This window comes from Gopherus evgoodei, chromosome 15 (assembly GCF_007399415.2).
Source record: "Gopherus evgoodei ecotype Sinaloan lineage chromosome 15, rGopEvg1_v1.p, whole genome shotgun sequence".
NCBI classification, from domain to species: Eukaryota; Metazoa; Chordata; order Testudines; family Testudinidae; genus Gopherus; species Gopherus evgoodei.
The window spans coordinates 2,546,644-2,568,239 of record NC_044336.1 but is presented as its reverse complement, the minus strand read 5'-3'; the positions used below and the strand labels follow the sequence as shown (position 1 = coordinate 2,568,239).

Genomic DNA, 21,596 nt, shown 5'->3' with positions numbered 1-21,596 from the left:
AACTCCCTATGGCTTTGATGCTTGCAAGCAGCCACAACAGTTTCCAGCAGGGAAGATCTTACTAGAGCACCAGCCCTGCTTTCTGGGACAGACAGAACATTGACACAAGGGGTGGGTTCGGACAGAGGAAAAGTACCGTTGGATTTTGTGCATTCACAGAATCACAACCCTTTGGGGAAGGGCCCCATGCATCAGCCATGCCCAGATCAGGGCAGTCAAATGCCATGCATCACACCTGATACTTGCATATCTCGCTGCCCTGTCATTCTCCAGCACCCAGCAGAATCCATGCAGCCAGCTGAACCATGGGGACGAAGCAGGCATTTGCCTGTAAATGCTGCTTTCTGCCACATGCAGATGCTGTGGCACCTGCAGAGAGGGTTTCTGTTCCTATAGTCCTGCCCTTTGTTTATCTATAGGGCAGCATTAGAGAAAGCTTCCCCACACACTGCCCTGGCAGCATGGCTCAGCCCTGAGTTAGGGGAGAACTTCCTCTAGGGCGGCAGTTCTCAACCTTTGCAGACTACTGTACCCCTTTCAGGAGCCTGATTTGTCTTGAGTACCCCAAGTTTCACTTCACTTAAATACTGCTTGCTTACAAAATCAGACATAAAAATATAAAAGTGTGAAAAAATTACTTTTTCATTTACCATGTAATTATAAGATAAATGGCAACTTCCCTGCTTGAGAAACAGTGGTATAGAATATAGAGCAGTATAAAGACGTTCTTGTCTGTATGACATTTTTATTTGTACTGACTTCACTAGTGCTTTTCATGTAGTCTATTGCAGTGGTTCTCAAACTGGGGTCGCCGCTTGTTCAGGGAAAGCCCCATACGGGCAGAGTCGGTTTGTTTACCTGTCATGTCTGCAGGATCGGCCGATTGCGGTTCCCACTAGCCATGGTTTGCCGCTCCAGGCCAACGGGGGCTTCAGGAAGCGGCACGGGCCGAGGGATGTGCTGGCTGCCTTTCCTGCAGCCCCCATTGGCCTGGAGCGGCGAACCGCGGCCAGTGGGAGCCGCGATCAGTGAACCTGCGGACACAACAGGTAAACAAACTGGCCCTGCCTGCCAGGGGCTTTCCCTGAACAAGTGGTAGCCCTAGTTTGAAAACCACTGGTCTCGTAAAATGAGGCAATTAGTCTACATAATCCCTAGAAGAGCTCTGTGTACCCCCAGGGGTGCACATACCCAATTGAGAACAACTGTTCTAGGGGCCTGTGGCAGTGTATGTACACTTTGTCCCCCTTTGGAGTGGATCATGGGTGTGGTGACACCATGGTTACAGTCTACCAGACCATCCTGGGCCTCACGATAGTGCGGCCCAATGGCAAGAGTCAATACAGTGGCTGCCCTTGGGTTCAGGGCTGCATGGCCTAATGACCAGAAACAATACAGCGGCTCCCAAGTACAGGGCAGTATGGCCTAGTGGGCAAAGTCAATACAGCAGCCCTCGAGTGCAGGATAGCATGGCCTACTGGCCAGAGTCAGTACAATGGCCCTAAAGTGAAGGGCAAAGTAGCCTAATGGCCAGACTCAATATAGTAGCCTTCAAGTGCAGGGTAGCATGGCCTAGTGGCCAGAATCAATACTGCGGCCCTCACATGCAGGGCAGTGTGGCCTAGTGGCCAGATCTGGGAGGCCACCACCAAAGGGCAGTGGGAGCTAGGGTAGGGAGACCTGGGCCCACCCAACTCCACCAGGTCCCAGCCCAGGGCCCTAACGGTGGCAGAGTTATCCGCAACTAGGTCAGCAGGGAATCCAACCACAACACACTGACCTTACATGGGTGAGAGATACCACTCACTCCACCTCCATGGGCTACTTCCTACCAGGTATCCTGAAGCTGTAGTCCATATGGTGTTGGGGTCTCCGGCTTCCTTGGCACAGGTAACTCCCTGGGACTCCGACTCCTGCCAGTCAGCTATAAGCAACAGGTTTCTAATCTGGGTATCAGGATTTCTGGCTCCTGTAGGTAAGGGCTATAACAGTTCCTGGGCTGGAGCCTACCCAAGCATCCTTCCTCCTTGGCTGTCAGCCCAGACTGAGCTGGGCTGCTCTCCTTTATACTAGCACAGTAGTTGGAGCATGACCAGCAGGATCTGGGAAGGGGGGACTTCCTCACCCACACTGTGGGATTAACCCTTTCTTGCCTAGTGCAGGGTTTGCACACCCCATACAGGGCCCCAGGGATAGCTCAGTCCCCACAGCCCAGCTGTTCTTGGCATCTCGGCTGAGTTGTCTCATTGGTGCAGTGGGGGATGGTAGCAAATCGTGACTTATTTAGTGGTAACTGGAGTTCATGAGTCTTATGTTGATGCATATTGGGAAGTCTTAAACACATTGCAAGAGTTTGGTCTTGATGATAATTCCCACTCCAGGGATTCTGTGTTTTTTTTTTCCTTTCCAAAAGAAGGTGCAACACCCAGCTGGTTCTCTAATAATGCCCGTGTCTGCCAATCTAGTTTCACTGAGTGCTACAATCTCAATGACATGTTTTGAAAGGAGAGCTGTTCTTCTTTCAAACTGAGAGGTGTTGTCATTGTCTACCATGGTCTTGATGTTCCTATCCACAATCTTTAGTGCCTTTTTAGTTATCTTTGGTTTTCGACAGCACTGAGGCTGATCCACCACCTGCAGTAAGCTGGCCAGATATGATTGGGACAGGCAAATTTTGAGGCATCTTTTCTAACCCCTTCCCTTACAAAGGGAGAGCAGTGTAATCCTAAAAAGGACTGCTCAGCTGCCTGGGGAGATGCTGAGCTTCCCTGCTGCCCATGGGTCAGGGATGGGTGACCCATGTCCCAGGCTGCCTACCTACAGGCTTGTGGCTATGACTGCCAGTAATCAACTTCACCTGTTGCTTTGCAACTCCCCCATCGCCACAGGACTTTTGAAGAGAGATGTGCATGAATGACGTGTGCGTGAGGCTTATTAAAATGGGAGTCGTTGCACTGGAACAATCCCATTCTCTCAACTGCTGAAGCTTGGTCCAGTGGCACAAAGGCTGTTACAACTGGAAGCTTCTTTAGCTGAAGTTGATAGCCAGGACTTCTATAGTGCCCCATCATGCCTTTCACCTTCCACAATGCGTCGCTGCGCTGATTTCAAGCCTTGGAATAGCACATGGTCTCTTTCGCCTTGGCTACCAGAACAGCCTTCATATCCTTGGAAGGGCAATCCCTAAATCACCATCAGTTTCCACACTTCCAGTTACCCTCACCTGGTTTAGCCCATCCGCTGAGGCAGTTTACCGGGGTGTGGCAACCACAAGTGAGCCTGGGTGTTCAGTGTAGACCAGAGAGGAAAAGAACCACTCAGAGTGCAGCAGTTCAAATTGCTCAAAGGTATTACTTCTCCCATACACCCCATACATCCTCAATTGAAACAAGTGCTACCAACCAGATACCTCAAAAGCCTATTCAGCACCACCATGACTCACTACTCTCACTTGAAGAAACAGAAAAGGCAATCCATATGTTGAGCTCAGGAAAGTCCACAAGCAGGGATGGAATACTGGTAGAAATATATAAATCTGCTGGTCCAAAGATGGCAACAACACTCCAGAAGATCCTTACTGACAGCTGGGAGAATGAAGAAATGCCACAAGATTTCAAAGATGCCATAATTATTCCTTTATTTAAAAATAAAGGTAGCAAAATGATCTGTGAAAACTACCGCGGCATATCTCTCCTGTCTGTCGCTGAAAAATATCTTTGCTCGTGTCCTCCTGAACAGACAGATCTCATCTGTCTCAGAAGCCAATCTATCTGAGGCTAAGTGCAGATTCAGACCTGGTTGTAGCACCATAGACATGATTTTTAGTATCAGGCAAATATAAGAAAAATGTATCGAACAAAACATGGATCTGTTCAGTATCTTCATTAATCTGACAAAAGCATTTGATACAGTCAACAGAGGAGGATTATGGATGATCCTTGGCAAATTTGGTTGCCCACCAAAACTGGTAAAGATCATACATTTATTCCATGAGGGGATGCAAAGTCAGGTACTTTTTAATGGAGATCTGACTGTCTCCTTTCCCATTTCAAATGGAGTCAAACAAGGCTGTGTCCTTGCCCTTGTATTGTTCAATCCCTTCTTCACCCAAGTTCTCAACCATGCTACAAACAGGCTCAACAGATGCATATACATCAGATACAGACATGACGGTTCAATCTTCTAATAAGAGAAGCACTCTTTGGGGATGATTATGTCCTCCAAGCACACACAAAGGGAGATCTCTAGTGCATCATAGATCACTTCACTGAAGCATCAAAATTGTTTGGCCTTACAATCAGCCTGGGGAAAACTGTGGTGTTGCATCAGTCATCTTCATCACTCCATGCCATGGATGCTGTGGGCATCTCCAATAGTGGAACCCAACTAAAACAAGTTGACAATCTTACCTATATCAGCAGCAACATCTCCAATGATGGATCTCTTGATAAACAGATCATGAACAGGATACATAAAGTTTCTCAGTCACTAGGAAAGCTATGCAACAAAGACCTGAAATCCCACAACAGAACCCTCTCAACAAAAATAAAACTTTACAACATTTTTGTGCTCACATCTCTCCTCTACGGCTCTGAGACCTGGACACCATACAAATGTCATATCAAACAGCTAGATGCCTTCCATATGTAGTCTCTGCTCACCATTATAGGGATCTGCTGGCAAGACAAAATTACCAACCAGAGGTTCTCCAAAAATCAAATGCCACAAGCATTGAGGCCATGCTGATAAAAGCCCAACTATACTGGGTTGGACACATCATTAGGATGCCTGAACATCGAATCCCCAGAAAAAATGTCTATGGATAATTGGCACAAAGACTTCAGAATCAAGGCCACCTCAGAAAGTGCTACAAGGATAGCATCAAGAATAGCACACACATTGGTTCAATAAAATCAGATGATTTTGAGGAGGTTGATCAAATAGATCAGTCTGGTGACACACAACACTCAGAGCTTTCCAAGCTTTTGAAGAAGACAGAAATAATTGACTGTCAGCTGCAAGGAAAAGCTTCATACCACTTCTATAGTCAGGGCTGCCCAGAGGATTCCGGGGGCCTGGGGTTTTCGGCAGCAGAGGGCCCTTCCATTCTGGGACCCTGCGCTGAAGTGCCCCAAAGACCCGCGACGGGAGCCTCCCACCTCCGAATTACCGCCAAAGAGGGATCCACCACCGAAGTGCAGCCGGGTTTCGGTGGTAGTTCGGCAGTGGGGGGCTCCCGCCGCAGGTCTTCGGGGCACTTTCGGCAGTGGGTACCGGAGTGGAAGGACCCCCGCCGGCGAAGAGTGGGAGCAGAAGAAGCTCCAGGGGCCCGGGCCCCATGAGATTTTTTCAGGGCCCCCGGAGCGAGTGAAGGATCCCTCTTCAGGGGCCCCGAAAAACTCTCATGGGGGCCCCTGTGGGGCCTGGGGCAAATTGCCCCTCTTGTCCCCCCCTCTGGGCAGCCCTGTCTATAGCTACCAAGACACTCACCAATGACTTTGTCTGCCCGATCTGCTCACAAGCATGCGTGTCACACTTTGGACTTCAGAATCCACAAAAAGAAATAGCATGAAAACATCATTATCAAACCAACAGACTACACAAGACAGTGCATGTGAAGACACACTGTGTGGAGAATGCCATTTTGCTCTTCAAAATGGCATCTTCCTTGCTGTCTCTGGTCTCAGGGCGATAAATCACTAAAATGAGGTCACATTGGCAAAGAGTTTGAGAGCTCCTGCATTAATGCAAAGTACAGTGGGGAGCTTGTGCCATCAGAGCTCAGACGCACCAAATTCATCTCACACACGAACCACCAAACACCCAGTTTTTAGCCCACCTGGCATGAGGAAAAGCCTGAAAAGGTGAACTAAGTGAAAACTAAAGACTGAGACCAGTTAGTAAAGAAACAGACACAATATTTAGTACTTTTAAAAAAAACATGATTTTTAAGTCATTCTTATGATTCCTAGGGGCTTGACACAGTGCTTTGGGTTGACAATACAGAATCAAATCAACTGGCTGCAAAAGCTTTCCCAGTCGAATACTCCTCTGGCAGAATGGTGAGTAAAGTTGCATGGTTTTTTCTCTCACCCAAGCTGAACTCATTTACTTTTTCTTCTCAATACCCCAGTGATACTCCTTCTTCACTGTCCTTCCCTTCCTCACCTGCCCTTTTGCTGGCCTCTCTTCCATACTCCCAGCACACCTTTCCCCATCTCCACTTCCTTTCCCCATCACAGCCCCCTCCCCTGCCTAGTGCCTTTCTTTTCACACACTCCATTACACTCTCCCCTGTTTTCCTCCTCTCCCTACACTGCTCACATGATTACACAATCTATCTTTTATTCTGCCCGTCATCATCTGTTCTCTCTGGGGGCTTGTCTCAATGAACACTTATAGTTTGTCTAAGGATGGGAGTGGGCTTCAGAGCCCAGACTCCAGCCCAAACTGCAACTTTAAAGAGCTGTCAAAGACATCTGTTTTTAGAGCTGTCCACCTAGGCTGAGAAGCTCACTTCCACAGGCCGGGTAGACATACCCTTAGTTCACAGCAAGCTGGGATGCAAATCTGCCTGCACTAAGGTGTGGACTCTGCTGCCATCCACTAACATTTCTCTAGAACATTTTGATCAGCTCTGATCCACTTTGAAACATGGTCCTCTTATCTCTCTTCTATCCACCCACCCCCTATCTCACTATCCACTTCTACTGCTCCTTTGGCTCTCATTTGTTCTTTGAACCTTACATTTCCATATAGAGGCCTCCCAGTTGCCAGGCTCTGGTTGAACATGGTATGAACGGATGAATGTTGGACTCACGGTGCTGATACAAACATCAAATTCTTCCACTTCAGCTCTAAGACAATCAAAAAATCCTTGTGCAGCGTGCTTAGAAGCAGCATCTAAGAGAAAAGCAACAGGAGAAACAGCCTTACAACATGCAGAAACAGTGACTTACGCATACCTTGACTTTTTTGCTTCATAACTGTGCCTGCACATGGTAACAATTTTCCAGAGAGAGGAGAGGAAACCAAAGTCAATGATTGGATAGATTCATTCTGCAACTGAGGGCAGGTGAAATGGACACCCAGTAGTACATCATACAGACCCAGTTATGAAAGCGCTGATCATCACTCCATAGCTAAGCTGAGCATAGCTGAGTTGAATGTAAGGTTTAAACCAGGGATTTAACCACTTTGCTTAAATAGATTGTATCTCCCCAAACTTACAGCGCTTATTCTTTGCATGCAGGATAATTTTTATGAGAATTTACAAGGAAATCTGTTAATTGGTGTCTGAGTTAAAAATAATTGCCAGCTCTGGCCATATCATCGAATAACCCAATTTTGAGCCCTGCTGGAGCCAGGCTAGCATTATTGAGAAACACCAGCCAACACACATTTCCAGTCCAGCCTGTACCTCCGATTGGCTTCTCTGCTCAGGAAGTAGGGGCAGGAGGCAGGCAGAACTCTCCCCCCTGCCACAGGAGCCAGAGAATACTTTTGTATAGGAGACCAGGGAGAAGGAGCAGAAAGATCCCAGCAGTTCAGGGCAGCTCCCTATGTAATGGGTCACTCTGCTCCTTGCTCTTCTGTCCCCGTATCCTGCAAGACCAGGCCTGGGAAAAGGAAGAGGGGGAGTGAAGAGGGGCCAACTGCAGCTGACCCTCCAAGGCCTGCAAACAGGTTGTGGAGATCCCCCAAGAGCTGCAGCAGAAGCAGAGGTGAAGGCTAGAGGGGACACAGGGCTGATATTGGGCCTGGGTGACTGTCAGATATGGGAACAGAATTGATTTGAAGTCTGAGGAGCAAAATTAATTGCTAAGTGGGGTGGGGCCGAGGGTGCAGATATTGGACAAGCATTGGCATGCAGTGGGGGAATATAATTAGTGGCAGGGCTGGAGATTAGGTAGGTGTCGGGGGGGGGAGACAGAATTAATTCATGGGATTTGGGGGTCTGAAGAAAAGATGAATATTCTGCACCATCAGAGAGCACCTGCTGCTGGGAACAGAATCACCTCCCTCAATAAATCTGGGAGAGCTGGCGTCACTGAATACACCCCTGTATTTACATCCTACACACTATTCTAATAATCTTTATACAAAGCATGCCTTTTGTTGAGATTCCCGCTGAGACCTTTTCCACTTGGCTTAACAAGAACCCCTTTTCCAGTTCTAGGAGAACATTTCATCCAGTTCTCTGGGATCCAAAACACTCAGTTCTATTCTGGATTTCATCATTCAAGTTCCTTTATTTGACATAGAGCAAAGCTACTCTATGTTTATCAGACTTGAAGGTAGGGGTTGGTATAGGGCATACCACACAACCAAAGTTACACAGAAAACCTCTTCCTTTATATCTATTAACACATTGTATTTGCTTTATATTAAATCACACATTTTTTATTGGATTGGCTACTTTGCAGGAACCAATCCCTGCACAGCATGCTCTGTCCATGTGCTGTTCACAGGGCACCTGATCTTTACATTCCAGTTTTATCTCGTCCATTGTCTCTAGCACCAGGGTATTACTGCTTATCTTAGTTAGCACTAGCCTGTCTCTAGCATACAGTTTGTCAAGCCCCCATTTATAACTTAACCTTCCATTCACCTTCCCAGTCATGCCCACTAAGAATTTAGGCAAGTCACTTATGTTAAGCCAGGCCTACACCTTGTATGGTATCATTTGAAAAATCATAATTTGCTGGTCAGTATTGTCCTGGTAAAATATGTATGGCAACATTGCATGTGAAATTATAGGATTGCTCTGTCTGGTGTTAGTAACACATGTTCCAAACCTCACAGACCTGCCCAGGCAGAAGTCAGGTCTGTCCTAAAAAAAGGAAGGAATGTGCGCTTGCCTCAATTTGCATTAAGCAGGAAACAGAGGCATCAAGCAGAAAGGAAAACAAAGGAAGTTCAAACAGGTGGAAAAAAAACAGTAGAGACTGTCTTTCCACATAGACTCTTTGACTCCTGATTCTCAGCTGGAAATGTTTTTTGAAGAGGGGGACTGAAACTATAAAAAGGAAATGCAAACACCCCAAGGCACTCCTGTCTCTCCCACACTGCCCGTCACACTCACTGCACCTGAATAGACAAAGGAAGAGGTGGTTGGACTCTGGGGATGGAAAGGAGTCCTGACCGAATGATTTTGGTCAGTAAGACTGCTGAAAGCATGTAGTGAGAAAACTTTGTTTTGAATCTAACATAGTTTATTAAGTTGGGCACCTGGTATGTGTTTTATCTTTATTTTCCTTGTAGCCACTTCCGACTTGAATGCCTCATTATTTATACTTACTTATAATCTAGCTCTTTGTACTTAATGAGCTTGTTTTACTATTTTATCTAATCCAGTGTGTTCAAGTTGAAGCATCTGGGTACCTTCATTTGGGGTAACAAATTGTGTGTGTATTATTCTGTTAAATGAATAAGGGACTTAACATATTTGTACTGTTCAGTAGAGGGCTGAGCAGTATAGAACATACATTTCTGGAGGAAAACCCAAGACTGGGAGTGTCTTGGGATCACCCTGCAGCATAACGTAGGCTGGGAAGAGTCAAGGTGTGACTGGATGGCTGCAGCACACACAGATGTAGCTGGGAGTGACTTACATGCTGGAGGCTGTTTGTGAGCAGTCCAGGTTGGAGGCTACAGCAGCAAAGCAGAGTAAAGGGCACCCCAGATTACAGGGTGGGATGACACAGCTACTCATTGATCTGGATTGTACCCTGGTATGTCACAGCTGGCAACTCTAATTATCACACACACATACTGGGGGTGGGATGGGGGTAGAAATCAACAAGGAAAAGACAGATCCCAAAATCTGATATCATCATTTTTTTAAAGTTTCATGATTTTTTGGGATCTGACCTATAATTTTTTAACCTTTGGATCTCATGATACTTCAGCAATGTGTATTAGTAGGACAGTTGAAGAAAGACAGAAACGGAGCCAAACAGAGCTGTCCAGAGAGGAGGTATCTTCACTGCAGAGTTAGTTGATCAGCACTTGGGCCTGAGCACCCCAATCAGCCTTGTCAGGGTGGGAGCAGCCACATTGCAACCCATACCCAAATTACAGTGTCCTCACTGATGCTGCACTTCTCTGTGTGTTTCTGGAGAGAGAATGGTCTTTAATGCTTAAGTCAGCTGGATCACTTTAAGTGAATTATGGGGAAACTTGTGTGATGTTCTGGGCACACGGGGACTTATGAGAAGACATTGGAAGATTATCAACACTGGAGTATTAGCCTGCATCCTCACTGCAAGGTGAAAGCATTACCCAGGCTCTAGCCTATATCCTGCTCTGAACCAGGCTGGTCCAGATTGAAAACACTACCATACTCATGAGAGAGTGTTTGTGTATGAATGGGGGAAACATTCACATAAATTAACTCTGCATAAACTTAATGTGTAAATATGTTAATTTGAAAATAGGTACCTCTCCAGTCTGACCAACTGATTGCACATCCTGCTTCTTTGTATATTACTATAAATGAATGTATTGGTTCAGCTGGTACTAAGGAATGGAGACTGTCTCTTCCAAGCCTGGAAAGAGACCACAACTCTTTGTTGAAGAGAGCAAGGTTCTAGGAAGAACACTGCTCCTATATCCAACCCTGCCTGTACTAGAACCCCATCCACTTGTAACGTAATCCCAACCGGCATGTAGGAATTTACTGAGTTCAGAGTGAAGAAGTCAGTGAGGGCTTTCTGCCTCTCTGGTCCACAGGATCTCCTTCCTATGAGGTATCTGGTGCCAAAGGGTGGCTTCTTCCTTTGCCATTGCACGGATCCCTGCTTGTGGGGAATGTCCCTTGGTGAAGCATATTGGGGTATGATGCCTCCATTTTCTAAAGGTCCATTACACAGCTTCCTCCAAATGGCAAGGATCTGATTCCAGTGGTTTGTTACTCCAGAAGCAAATGCCCTCATGTTTTGGTTCCCCACATGATGTCATTCCTTTAGCCATCACAACTCCCTTTACAGTGCCTAAACGCCTTCCTGTCCCCGGCTCTGGGTGAACATAAAAGACCATGACACCTGTGACTTATGAGGATGCTTGTTAGGATGCTCATCACCATAGATTAATGAAATTTAAGGCCAGATGAGTCCGTTGTGATAAGCTAGTCTGATCTCCTGCATAGCATAGGCCATGGAATCCTGTGACTCCTACACTGAGCCCAATAACTTCTGGTTGGACTACAGTGTATCTTTTAGAAACAAATCCAGGCTTGATGTAAAGACTGTTAGTGAATGGGAATCTGCCACATCTCTTGGGAAGCTGTTTCAATGTTCCAGTTACTGTCACTGTTTAACAGGTTTCAGAGTAGCAGCCGTGTTCGTCTGTATCCGCAAAAAGAACAGGAGTACTTGTGGCACCTTAGAGACTAACAAATTTATTTCAGCATGAGCTTTCGTGAGCTACAGCTCACTTCTTCGGATGCATAGAATGGAACACACAGACAGGAGATATTTATACATACAGAGAACATGAAAAGGTGGAAGTATGCATACCAACAGGAAGAGTCTAATCAATTGAGATGAGCTATCATCAGCAGGAGAAAAAAAACTTTTGAAGTGATAAGTCAGATGACCCATAGAAGGTGTGAGGAGAACTTAACATAGGGAAATAGATTCAAATAGTGTAATGACCCAACAATTCCCAGTCTCTGTTTAGGCCTGAGATAATTGTATCTAATTTGCATATTAATTTGAGTTCAGCAGTCTCTCTTTGGAGTCTGTTTTTGAAATTTTTTTGTTGCAAAATTGCCACCTTCAAGTCCGTCGCTGAGTGGTTGGAGAGGTTGAAATGTTCTCCCACTGGTTTTTGAATGTTATGATTCCTGATGTCAGATTTGTGTCTATTTATTCTTTTGCGTAGAGACAGTCCGGTTTGGCCAAGAATAAATGGACACAAATCTGACATCAGGAATCATAACATTCAAAAACCAGTGGGAGAGCACTTCAGCCTCTCTAACCACTCAGTGATAGACTTGAAGGTGGCAATTTTGCAACAAAAAAATTTCAAAACCAGACTCCAAAGAGAGACTGCTGAACTCGAATTAATATGCAAATTAGATACAATTAATTCAGGCCTAAACAGAGACTGGGAATGGTTGGGTCATTACACTAACTGAATCTATTTCCCTATGTTAAGTTCTCCTCACAACTTCTATGGGTCATCTTACTTATCACTTCAAAAAAATTTTTTCTCCTGCTGATGATAGCTCATCTCTATTGATTAGACTCTTCCTGTTGGTATGCATACTTCCACCTTTTCATGTTCTCTGTATGTATAAATATCTCCTATCTGTGTGTTCCATTCTATGCATCCGAAGAAGTGAGCTGTAGCTCAGGAAAGCTCATGCTGAAATAAATTTGTTAGTCTCTAAGGTGTCACAAGTATTCCTGTTCTTCTCACTGCTAACTATTTGTACCTTATTTCCAGTGTGAATTTGTCTAGCTTCAATTCCCAGCTGTTGGCTCTGGTTCTGGCTTTGTTGGGTAGTTTAAAGAATCATAGACTTTAAGGCCAGAAAGGACCTCTAGGTAATCTAATATGGTCTCCTGTATATAACAGTACACCAACCCTTTGCACACTCCACCCAACAACTGAAATTAAACCAAAGTATTATAGCCAACAGGAAACGAAACCATTGTGATCCACGGGGAAAGAATTGGCGGAACCAAGGTACACCAGTGCCCGACCCCCCTGAAATGATAGGGAAATGATTTAGTGAGATATCCAGATGATCCTGGCAAGAGACTAGTGCCCCACACAAGATCACTGTCATCCTGACTTGGAGGAAAAATCCTTCATGATCCAGTTAAACCCTTAGAATGTGAGCGAGAATCAGCCAGCCAAGCATCTGAGAGAGAAAATTCTCAGTGCCACTTCAGGGCTCTGGCCTTCTCCATCCAATGTCCCATCTCCAGACATGGCCATCCTGAAGCTTCAGAGCAAGGAGAAAAATAAACAAACAAAAAAGCCCTCCAAAACCAGAATACACTGATGGAAAAAAATCCCTTTCTGGTCCCTGCAAGTGACCAGCTTAAGCCCTGAAGCATGAGATTTTAGGACATAAGATGTGAACCAAAAGGGACCCCAGAGCTGCTGAAAAAGTGTCCCCTCTCCCCTCAACATACAGCTGCACTCATAAATTTATCCCATGTAGTGCATTAAACCCCCCTGCCAGACATATTTCTGAGATTCGAGGGGGAAAGGGGGGCGGGTAATGCACTACATGGGACACCTGGAAATTCATAGGCACTAAAAATACCTTCTCACTTATGATTCTAATACTCAAGGCATGTCTATGCTACAGGCACAGCTGCAACTACTCTACTGTTGCACTGTAGAGTGGACACTTGCTACAGTGAACGCAGGGTTTTTTTCCATTGCTGTAGTAAATCCACCCCTCTAGAGGTGGTAGCCGGGTCAATGAAGGAATTGTTCTGTCGACCAACCAGTGTCTACACTGGGGTTAGATAAGCTTAACTACATCTCTCAGGGGTGTAAGAAATTCAGAGCTCTGAGTGCTGCTGCTAAAGCAATCTACCTTTTAGGTGTAGACCAGGCCTCAGAGTGGCGATGACTGTGTCTACTTTTTGGCAGCTGAAAGGAAGTGCTTATAGAGTGAGGAGGCAGGCTCAGATAAAGGTCATAGAGATCAGACTCCTCAAACAGTATAGCACCTGATACTCCTCCTTAACTACTCAGTTACTATGTAGTAACTTCTCAGCTCCTCTCCTACACAATATCACCATGACCTGGTCTTCCCACATCAAAGACATCCCTTCAATACCATCAACACCCACCTCTCTATCTGCTGCCCCCTCACCAGTTTAGCCTTCACTTCCAGATTCTTTGAATGCGTCTCTTGGAGTCTCTCTCCTCTAACTCCAGCCAGGATAACACCAGTCTGGCTTCAGCCCTCTCCTCTCCCCTGAAACTGCTCTTGCCAAAGTTTCTGAGAACAGCTTCCTGGGGACCTTTCAGGGCATCTCTTCATTCCTCATCCTCCCTGACCTTTCAGCTGCATTCCACACTGCTGATCACACTCTCCTTCTTCACACCTTGTTTGCTCTTGGCTTTTGTGACCCTTTCCTCTTCTGGTTCCTGTCCTTCTCTTTCCCAGGCACAAGTACTTAGGGCCCAACCCTGTGTATTCAGATTACTAAAGAGTTAACATTATTTTAACCTGATACTTGTCCAGGCTTCCTACCTGCCGCACCACGCTAGGGCAGACAAAAAAGCAGTCACCAAAGGTTTGAGTATCTTAATCTGCTAGTCATACCTGAGCTATAAACATTGCACCCTGCAGGATACTCTTGGATCCACTAGATTCTGAAGAAACATATGGCTAATATAATGTAAGTGATTTTTGTAAAATCTATTTGAGTAGCAAATATGGAGTATAATTATGTATTGGAAGGAAAGAAGAGAATTATGAAAAGCTGATTTAGAAGAAATATAATTAATTTTTGGCAGCTGCCCCAACCCCTACCCCCCCAACAGTGGGCCAGCTTTTCAGTAGGTGTAAATCAGTGTAGCTTTATTGGCTTCTGTGGAACTACACCAATTTATACCAGCTGGGGATCTGGCCCATTACTTCTGTCCCCTCACTGCCTTGTGAGAATGAATCCTGAAATGTATAGAATAAATATGCAACTAAAATGCGGTTTTGGTAAATGTTGTATTATTATCTCAGATCTATACATTGCTGTTCTTTCCAGAAGCATATAGATTCTGGGGTACTTTTATGTAACCTATCAATAACACTAGTGGGGCCATCAGCCCCTGTCCTGCAATCTGATGCAGGCATGTGCACCCATGGGAAGCCTCATTCATTTCCGTGCACACCCACTGCAGGATCTGGGCCTGATTTGATATTTCCCAGTTGGCCAAGGTCATGGTTGTTGTGAATTAAAAAACTATATTAACAACTGCATAGAACATAATGACAAACTAAAAAAAATAAAATAAAGCCCAATACCACACTAGCCACTTTTTTGCAATTTATTCATCCCAGAAGTCAGAGATGATTTGCTGAACCCTACTCCAAATTAGCATATTTAATGATCTAATATCATAATTTTCATGTCATAGGTATAGTTCACACTTTACAATGCAAATTTTGTCTTGTAATGACTTACAAGCAGCACGAAATGGGACTCCTAATTTTCCTTGGATATTATTTACTAGGACAACTTGGCCAGTTCTTCTTGAGATCATGCTGGGAAGAAGGGCTGAAAAAACAAACACAACAAGGAAAAAGTGAAAAAAAAATGAATGTGAACTAAGCAGAGATACAGAAAGTCTGTTGTAGCCATATTGGTCCCAGGATATTAGAGAGACAGGTAATATATTTTATTTGACCAACTTCAGCTGCTGAAGGAGACAAGCTTTCAAGCTTTACACAGAACTCTTCAGGCCTGAGAAATGTACTCAGAATGTCGCAGCTAAATACAACCTGGAACAGATTGTTTATTACAAATAGTTAGCACATATTTCAAAGTACCATTCAAGGGAAAGTGGCAAGTTAACATCCCTCCAATCATAGGGGAGTGATTAAAAAGGCTGGATGGGGGTTAGTTGGTTATAGATTATTGTAATAAAAATAAGGCATACATTTAGTATCTCTATTCAGTCCATGATTTTTAGTGTCTATCAAAGTTATGAATTTAGTCTCCCAGGCTCATCTTTTGAAGGTGTTGTGTAGGGTTTTTTTGAGTAGGAGGACTGAGAGGTCAGATATGGAGTTATCGTTTTGTGAAAAGCATTTGCCCATGGGTGGTAGGGTGTTTTAATCTTTTATTATTTTTTTCTGTGAGAGTTCATTTGAGAACATGGTGATTATCTGATTTCACACACATAGTTGTTATTGGGGCATCTAGTGCACTGCATGAGGTACACCACATGTTGTGATAGGCATGTGTAAGACCCAAAGATCTTGAAAGGTGTGTTGTGGAGGGTGTTGATCATTGTAGCAATGGAGATATATCTACACATCTTGCATCTGTTGTTCTGGCAAGGTCTGGTGCTACTTTGAGTTGGTATTTCCTGGTCTGTGGGGACTGGCTTCTGATGATGAGCTTGGAGAGGTTGGGCAGTTTTTTGAAGGCCAGAAAAGTGGGTTAAGAAAGGATTAATTCATGATGTGGTCTCTATCAAGTATGGGTTGTAATTAGGGCTGTCAATTAATCACCGTTAATGCCTGCAATTAACTGAAAACAAAATTAACATGTTAATTTTTAATGTGTTAATCACATACCTCTAGGCAGGGAGGGAGGTGTTGGAGTCATGGGGAGGGGGTTGAAACTGCAGCCCACAGCTCCTCAGGCAGTGGGGGAGGCTGAAGCTCCAGCCTTGAGCTCTGTGGGTAGCGGGGTGATAGAAGCCCCAGCCCAGCAGTCCAGAGGTGGTGGCAGGGGGGGCTGAAGCCCCGAGCTCTGCATCCAGCAGCAGGGTTGAAGCCCCCATCCTGAGCCCCCTAACCCCCTCTGGCTGAAAACAGGGGGATCACAATTTTTTCGGAGGGGGTGGGTAATCACAATTTTTTTTGAAGTGCAAACGGGGTCACCAGCACAAAAAAATTGAGAAACACTGCCATAGAGAACAGGGACCTGGCAAGCTCAGCCTCCTGCACCAGCCTCTCTGCCTCGCCGCCTGAGGTAAAATCCACGCTCCTTTGCAAACAAGGGCTCACTCAGCTGAAGAGAGTTATGTAATAAATAAATAATAATCATAATAATTCTACATTTCTAAGTTCAACTTTAATGATAAAGAGATTGCACTACAGTACTTGTATGATGTGAATGGAAATACTATTTCTTTTATCTTTTTACAATGCAAATATTTGTAATAAAAATAATAATATAAAGTGAGATCTGTACACTTTATATTCTATGTTGTAATTGAAACAATATATTTGAAAATATAGAAAACAGCCAAAATATTAAAATAACTGGTATTCTATTATTGTTTAACAAGGCATTAAAACTGCAATTAATTGTGATTAATTTTTTTAATCTCACAATTAATTGTGAATACTTTTAAAACATTTGACAGCCCTAGTTGTAACTGTTTAATGATACTCTGTATGGGTTTCAGTGTGGGGTAGCAGGTGACTAATAGGAATGTGTGATTGAAGGGGGTTTGGTTCCTGTGGGGTATTTGGGTGACCCATTCCATGATGAAATCTACTTCTCTGGTGGGGTGTCCTTTTTGGTGAAGGTGATTTTGAACGTGTTAAGGTGACTTTCTCCTCAGTGCATATTTTGTTGTAGCTGAATGCCTGGCTATAGATAACAGATTGTGACATCTGCTAGTGTGATAGTGTTTGGCTGGGATCTGGAGCTGTCTGGCTTGCTTTTCTCTTTCCTGTGACCTGAATGTGGGTGTTTTAGGTGCTAATCTTGAATCTGGAGCATTTTGTGTTGGGATGATTTCTGCCCTAAGTCTGGGAGTTAGAGTTGTTGAGTCCAAGGAGTGATAATATGCAGAGGTGCAGTGTGTTCATCTATTTGGATTCAGTTTCTGGAGGGATCGGCGGTATTTCTGGAGTCAGCAGAGGAGGAGAAAGACAGATGCAGAGGGAGATGATGGACACACAGCTATGGGATATGGTGACTTTATTATTCTGGCTGCAAAACTGAAACTAATACAAAAGTGAGGCTTTGCACTGGGGAAAGGTGGAGAGCACAGGTTTCCCTGAACATTTAAAGGGACAGGACATCACATTCCTTCACCCTACTTTAAAAAACTTTCCAAACACACATACATTATCGTTTACAAGGCTAATAGACAACATTATATAACTTAAGAGTTACAGGTGGACTACCACAGACTCGTAAATTGCAAGGGTTTATTCTGCCCTGGAATAATAGCAACTCACTAACTAAATAATTTATACATTCAGGTGCACAACTGGTTTTTACACTCTGTTGAGATAACATGGTGATGATGGTGAGACAGTGTCCTTGAAATGGGGTGGCACCCACCTCTCATGAGTGCCCTCTGGTCACGTGTGTCCATCTGTAGTTTCTCAATTTATCGACTCCCAGTGCCCCACATCAGCCGCTCCACATGTCAGGTGGGTCTTTGGTGACTCAGCCCTCTGGTTGAGTCACACTCTGTCCATGTGTGAAAACTAAACAAAATAACCCCCTTCTGGAGTACACTGTCCAACTGGGCCTATATCAAAGCCCTCAGTGATGTACTGTAGCCTTCCCTGGGCCAAGTCCCTTCACAGTCCAACAGGGTCCATCATGGTACCCCTCTGTTGCCCTCCACAGGTGCCAGTCCTCAGTCTGACAACAGCACCTGTCTCAGTGCCATAGTTTGTCAGCTTACATGCAAAGGTTCCTGCTCTGAGATGGAGCAGCACCCCTCCCCACCCATCCAGGGTTTTGTCTCTCAGTTCTCTTCACCTGCCCTTTGGTCCTCTGACCCTGGATCTCCAGCTGCGTCAGTCTCAGCTCCCCGCTCCCTGCCAAAAGCATGACACATGACTAGACTTTGGGTGCTGATCTCTTCACTGGAAGCAAGAAGCCCCAGGCAGATTCCCCTCACTCCTGGCTGAGAGCTTGGAGACAAGAAGCTGCAGGGTCAGCTAGGTTTCTAGTGGGGGAGCTGTATAGAGCTGAGAGCTCTGGCTCTCAATCCCCTACATTGCCCCTCTTCAGTCAGTGGAAGTGCTCCTGGTGAGGACACGTATCACCAACAGAAATAGGGTAGTGTGGACATCAGCCACCACAGTATTTAATGCAGTGGCTGTATGTCAACCTAACATAGGTTGACTTATCTGTGTAGTAGCAGCAAAGAATCCTGTGGCACCTTATAAACTAACAGATGTTTTGGAGCATGAGCTTTCGTGGGTGAATACCCACTTCTTCAGATGCATGTGGTGGAAATATCCAGGGGCAGGTATATATATGCTAGCAAGCAAGCTAGAGATAACGAGGTCAGTTCAATCAGGGAGGATGAGGCCCTGTTCTAGCAGTTGAGGTGTGAAAACCAAGAGAGGAGAAACTGGTTCTGTAGTTGGCAAGCCATTCACAGTCTTTGTTCAATCCTGAGCTGATGGTGTCAAATTTGCAGATGAACTGAAGCTCAGCAGTTTCTCTTTGAAGTCTGGTCCTGAAGTTTTTTTGCTGCAGGATGGCCACCTTAAGGTCTGCTATAGTGTGGCCAGGGAGGTTGAAGTGCTCTCCTACAGGTTTTTGTATATTGCCATTCCTAATGTCTGATTTCTGTCCATTCATCCTTTTCCGTAGAGACTGTCCAGTTTGGCCGATGTACATAGCAGAGGGGCATTGCTGGCATATGATGGCGTATTTTACATTGGTGGATGTGCAGGTGAATGAACCAGTGATGGTATGGCTGATCTGGTTAGGTCCTGTGATGGTGTCGCTGGTGTAGATATGTGGGCAGAGTTGGCATCGAGGTTTGTTGCATGGATTGGTTCCTGAGCTAGAGTTATTATGGTGCGGTGTGCAGTTACTGGTGAGAATATGTTTCAGGTTGGCAGGTTGTCTGTGGGCAAGGACTGGCCTGCCACCCAATGCCTGTGAAAGTGTGGGATCATTGTCCAGGATGGGTTGTAGATCCTTGATGATGCGTTGGAGGGGTTTTAGCTGGGGGCTGTATGTGATGGCCAGTGGAGTCCCCCACCAACATGATACAGTTCTGTGGCGATCTGGAAGCCTACTTTCGCCGTCTCCGACTCAAAGAATACTTCCAGGACAACACTGAACAGTGCACTGATACACAGGTGCCCTCCCACCAACAGCACAAGAAGAAGAACTCCACATGGACTCCTCCTGAGGGTCGAAATGACAGTCTGGACCTATACATTGAATGCTTCTGCCGGTGTGCACAGGCAGAAATCGTGGAACAACATCACTTGCCTCACACCCTAAGTCGTGCAGAACGCAATGCCATCCACAGCCTCAGAAACCACCCTGACATTATATTCAAAGAGGCTGATAAAGGAGGTGCCGTTGTCATCATGAACAGGTCTGACTACCAAAAGGAGGCCGCCAGACAACTCTCCAATACCAAATTCTACAGGCCACTTCCCTCAGATCCCACTGAGGAATACACTAAGAAACTACAGCATCTACTCAGGACACTCCCTACACTAACACCAGAAGAAATCAACATACCCCTAGAGCCCCAACCAGGGTTATTCTATCTACTACCCAAGATCCACAAACCCGGAAATCCTGGACGCCCCATCATCTCGGGCATTGGCACTCTCACTGAAGGACTGTCTGGATAGATGGACTCTCTACTCAGACCCTATGCCACCAGCACTCCCAGCTATCTCCGTGACACCACTGGTTTCCTGAGGAAACTACAATGCATTGGTCACCTCCCAGAAAACACCATCCTAGCCACCATGGATGTAGAGGCTCTCTACACAAACATCCCACACACAGATGGAATACAAGCTGTCAGGAACACTATCCCTGATGATGCCACAGCACAACTGGCTGCTGAGCTCTGTGCCTTTATACTTACACACAACTATTTCAAATTTGATGACAATATGTATCTCCAGATCAGTGGCACTGCTATGGGCACCCACATGGCCCCACAATATGCCAATATCTTTATGGCCGACCTGGAACAATGCTTCCTCAGCTCTCGTCCACTCACGCCCCTTCTCTACCTACGCTACATTGATGACATCTTCATCATCTGGACCCATGGGAAGGAGACTCTGGAAAAATTCCACCACGATTTCAACAGCTTCCACCCCACCATCAACCTCAGCCTGGATCAATCTACTCGGGAGGTCCACTTTCTTGACACCACGGTGCAAATAAGTGATGGTCACATTAACACCACCCTATATCGAAAACCTACCGACCACTATGCCTACCTTCATGCCTCCAGCTTCCATCCCGGACACATCACACGATCCATTGTCTACAGCCAAGCACTGAGGTACAACCGCATCTGCTCTAACCCCTCAGACAGAGACCAACACCTACAAAATCTCCACCAAGCATTCTCAAAACTACAATACCCGCACGAGGAAATAAGGAAACAGATCAACAGAGCCAGACGTGTACCCAGAAGCCTCCTACTGCAAGACAAACCCAAGAAAGAAACCAACAGGACTCCACTGGCCATCACATACAGCTCCCAGCTAAAACCCCTCCAACGCATCATCAAGGATCTACAACCCATCCTGGACAATGATCCCACACTTTCACAGGCCTTGGGTGGCAGGCCAGTCCTTGCCCACAGACAACCTGCCAACCTGAAACATACTCTCACCAGTAACTGCACACCGCACCATAATAACTCTAGCTCAGGAACCAATCCATGCAACAAACCTCGATGCCAACTCTGCCCACATATCTACACCAGCGACACCATCACAGGACCTAACCAGATCAGCCATACCATCACTGGTTCATTCACCTGCACATCCACCAATGTAAATACGCCATCATATGCCAGCAATGCCCCTCTGCTATGTACATCGGCCAAACTGGACAGTCCCTACGGAAAAGGATGAATGGACAGAAATCAGACATTAGGAATGGCAATATACAAAAACCTGTAGGAGAGCA

General features: G+C 45.4%; 1 protein-coding gene across 1 annotated transcript in view; it reads right to left on the bottom strand.

The window, feature by feature from the left end:
* DHRS7C (dehydrogenase/reductase 7C) overlaps positions 1-21,596 on the bottom strand; it is a 54,863-nt gene that overhangs the window by 7,321 nt on the left and 25,946 nt on the right. Inside the window, exons 5-6 of the mRNA XM_030534855.1 lie at positions 15,162-15,254; positions 6,748-6,903 (exon numbers count right to left, since the gene is read on the bottom strand). Of these exons, the coding sequence (XP_030390715.1) occupies positions 6,748-6,903; positions 15,162-15,254 (249 nt within the window). The remainder of the gene's footprint in view (positions 1-6,747; positions 6,904-15,161; positions 15,255-21,596) is intronic.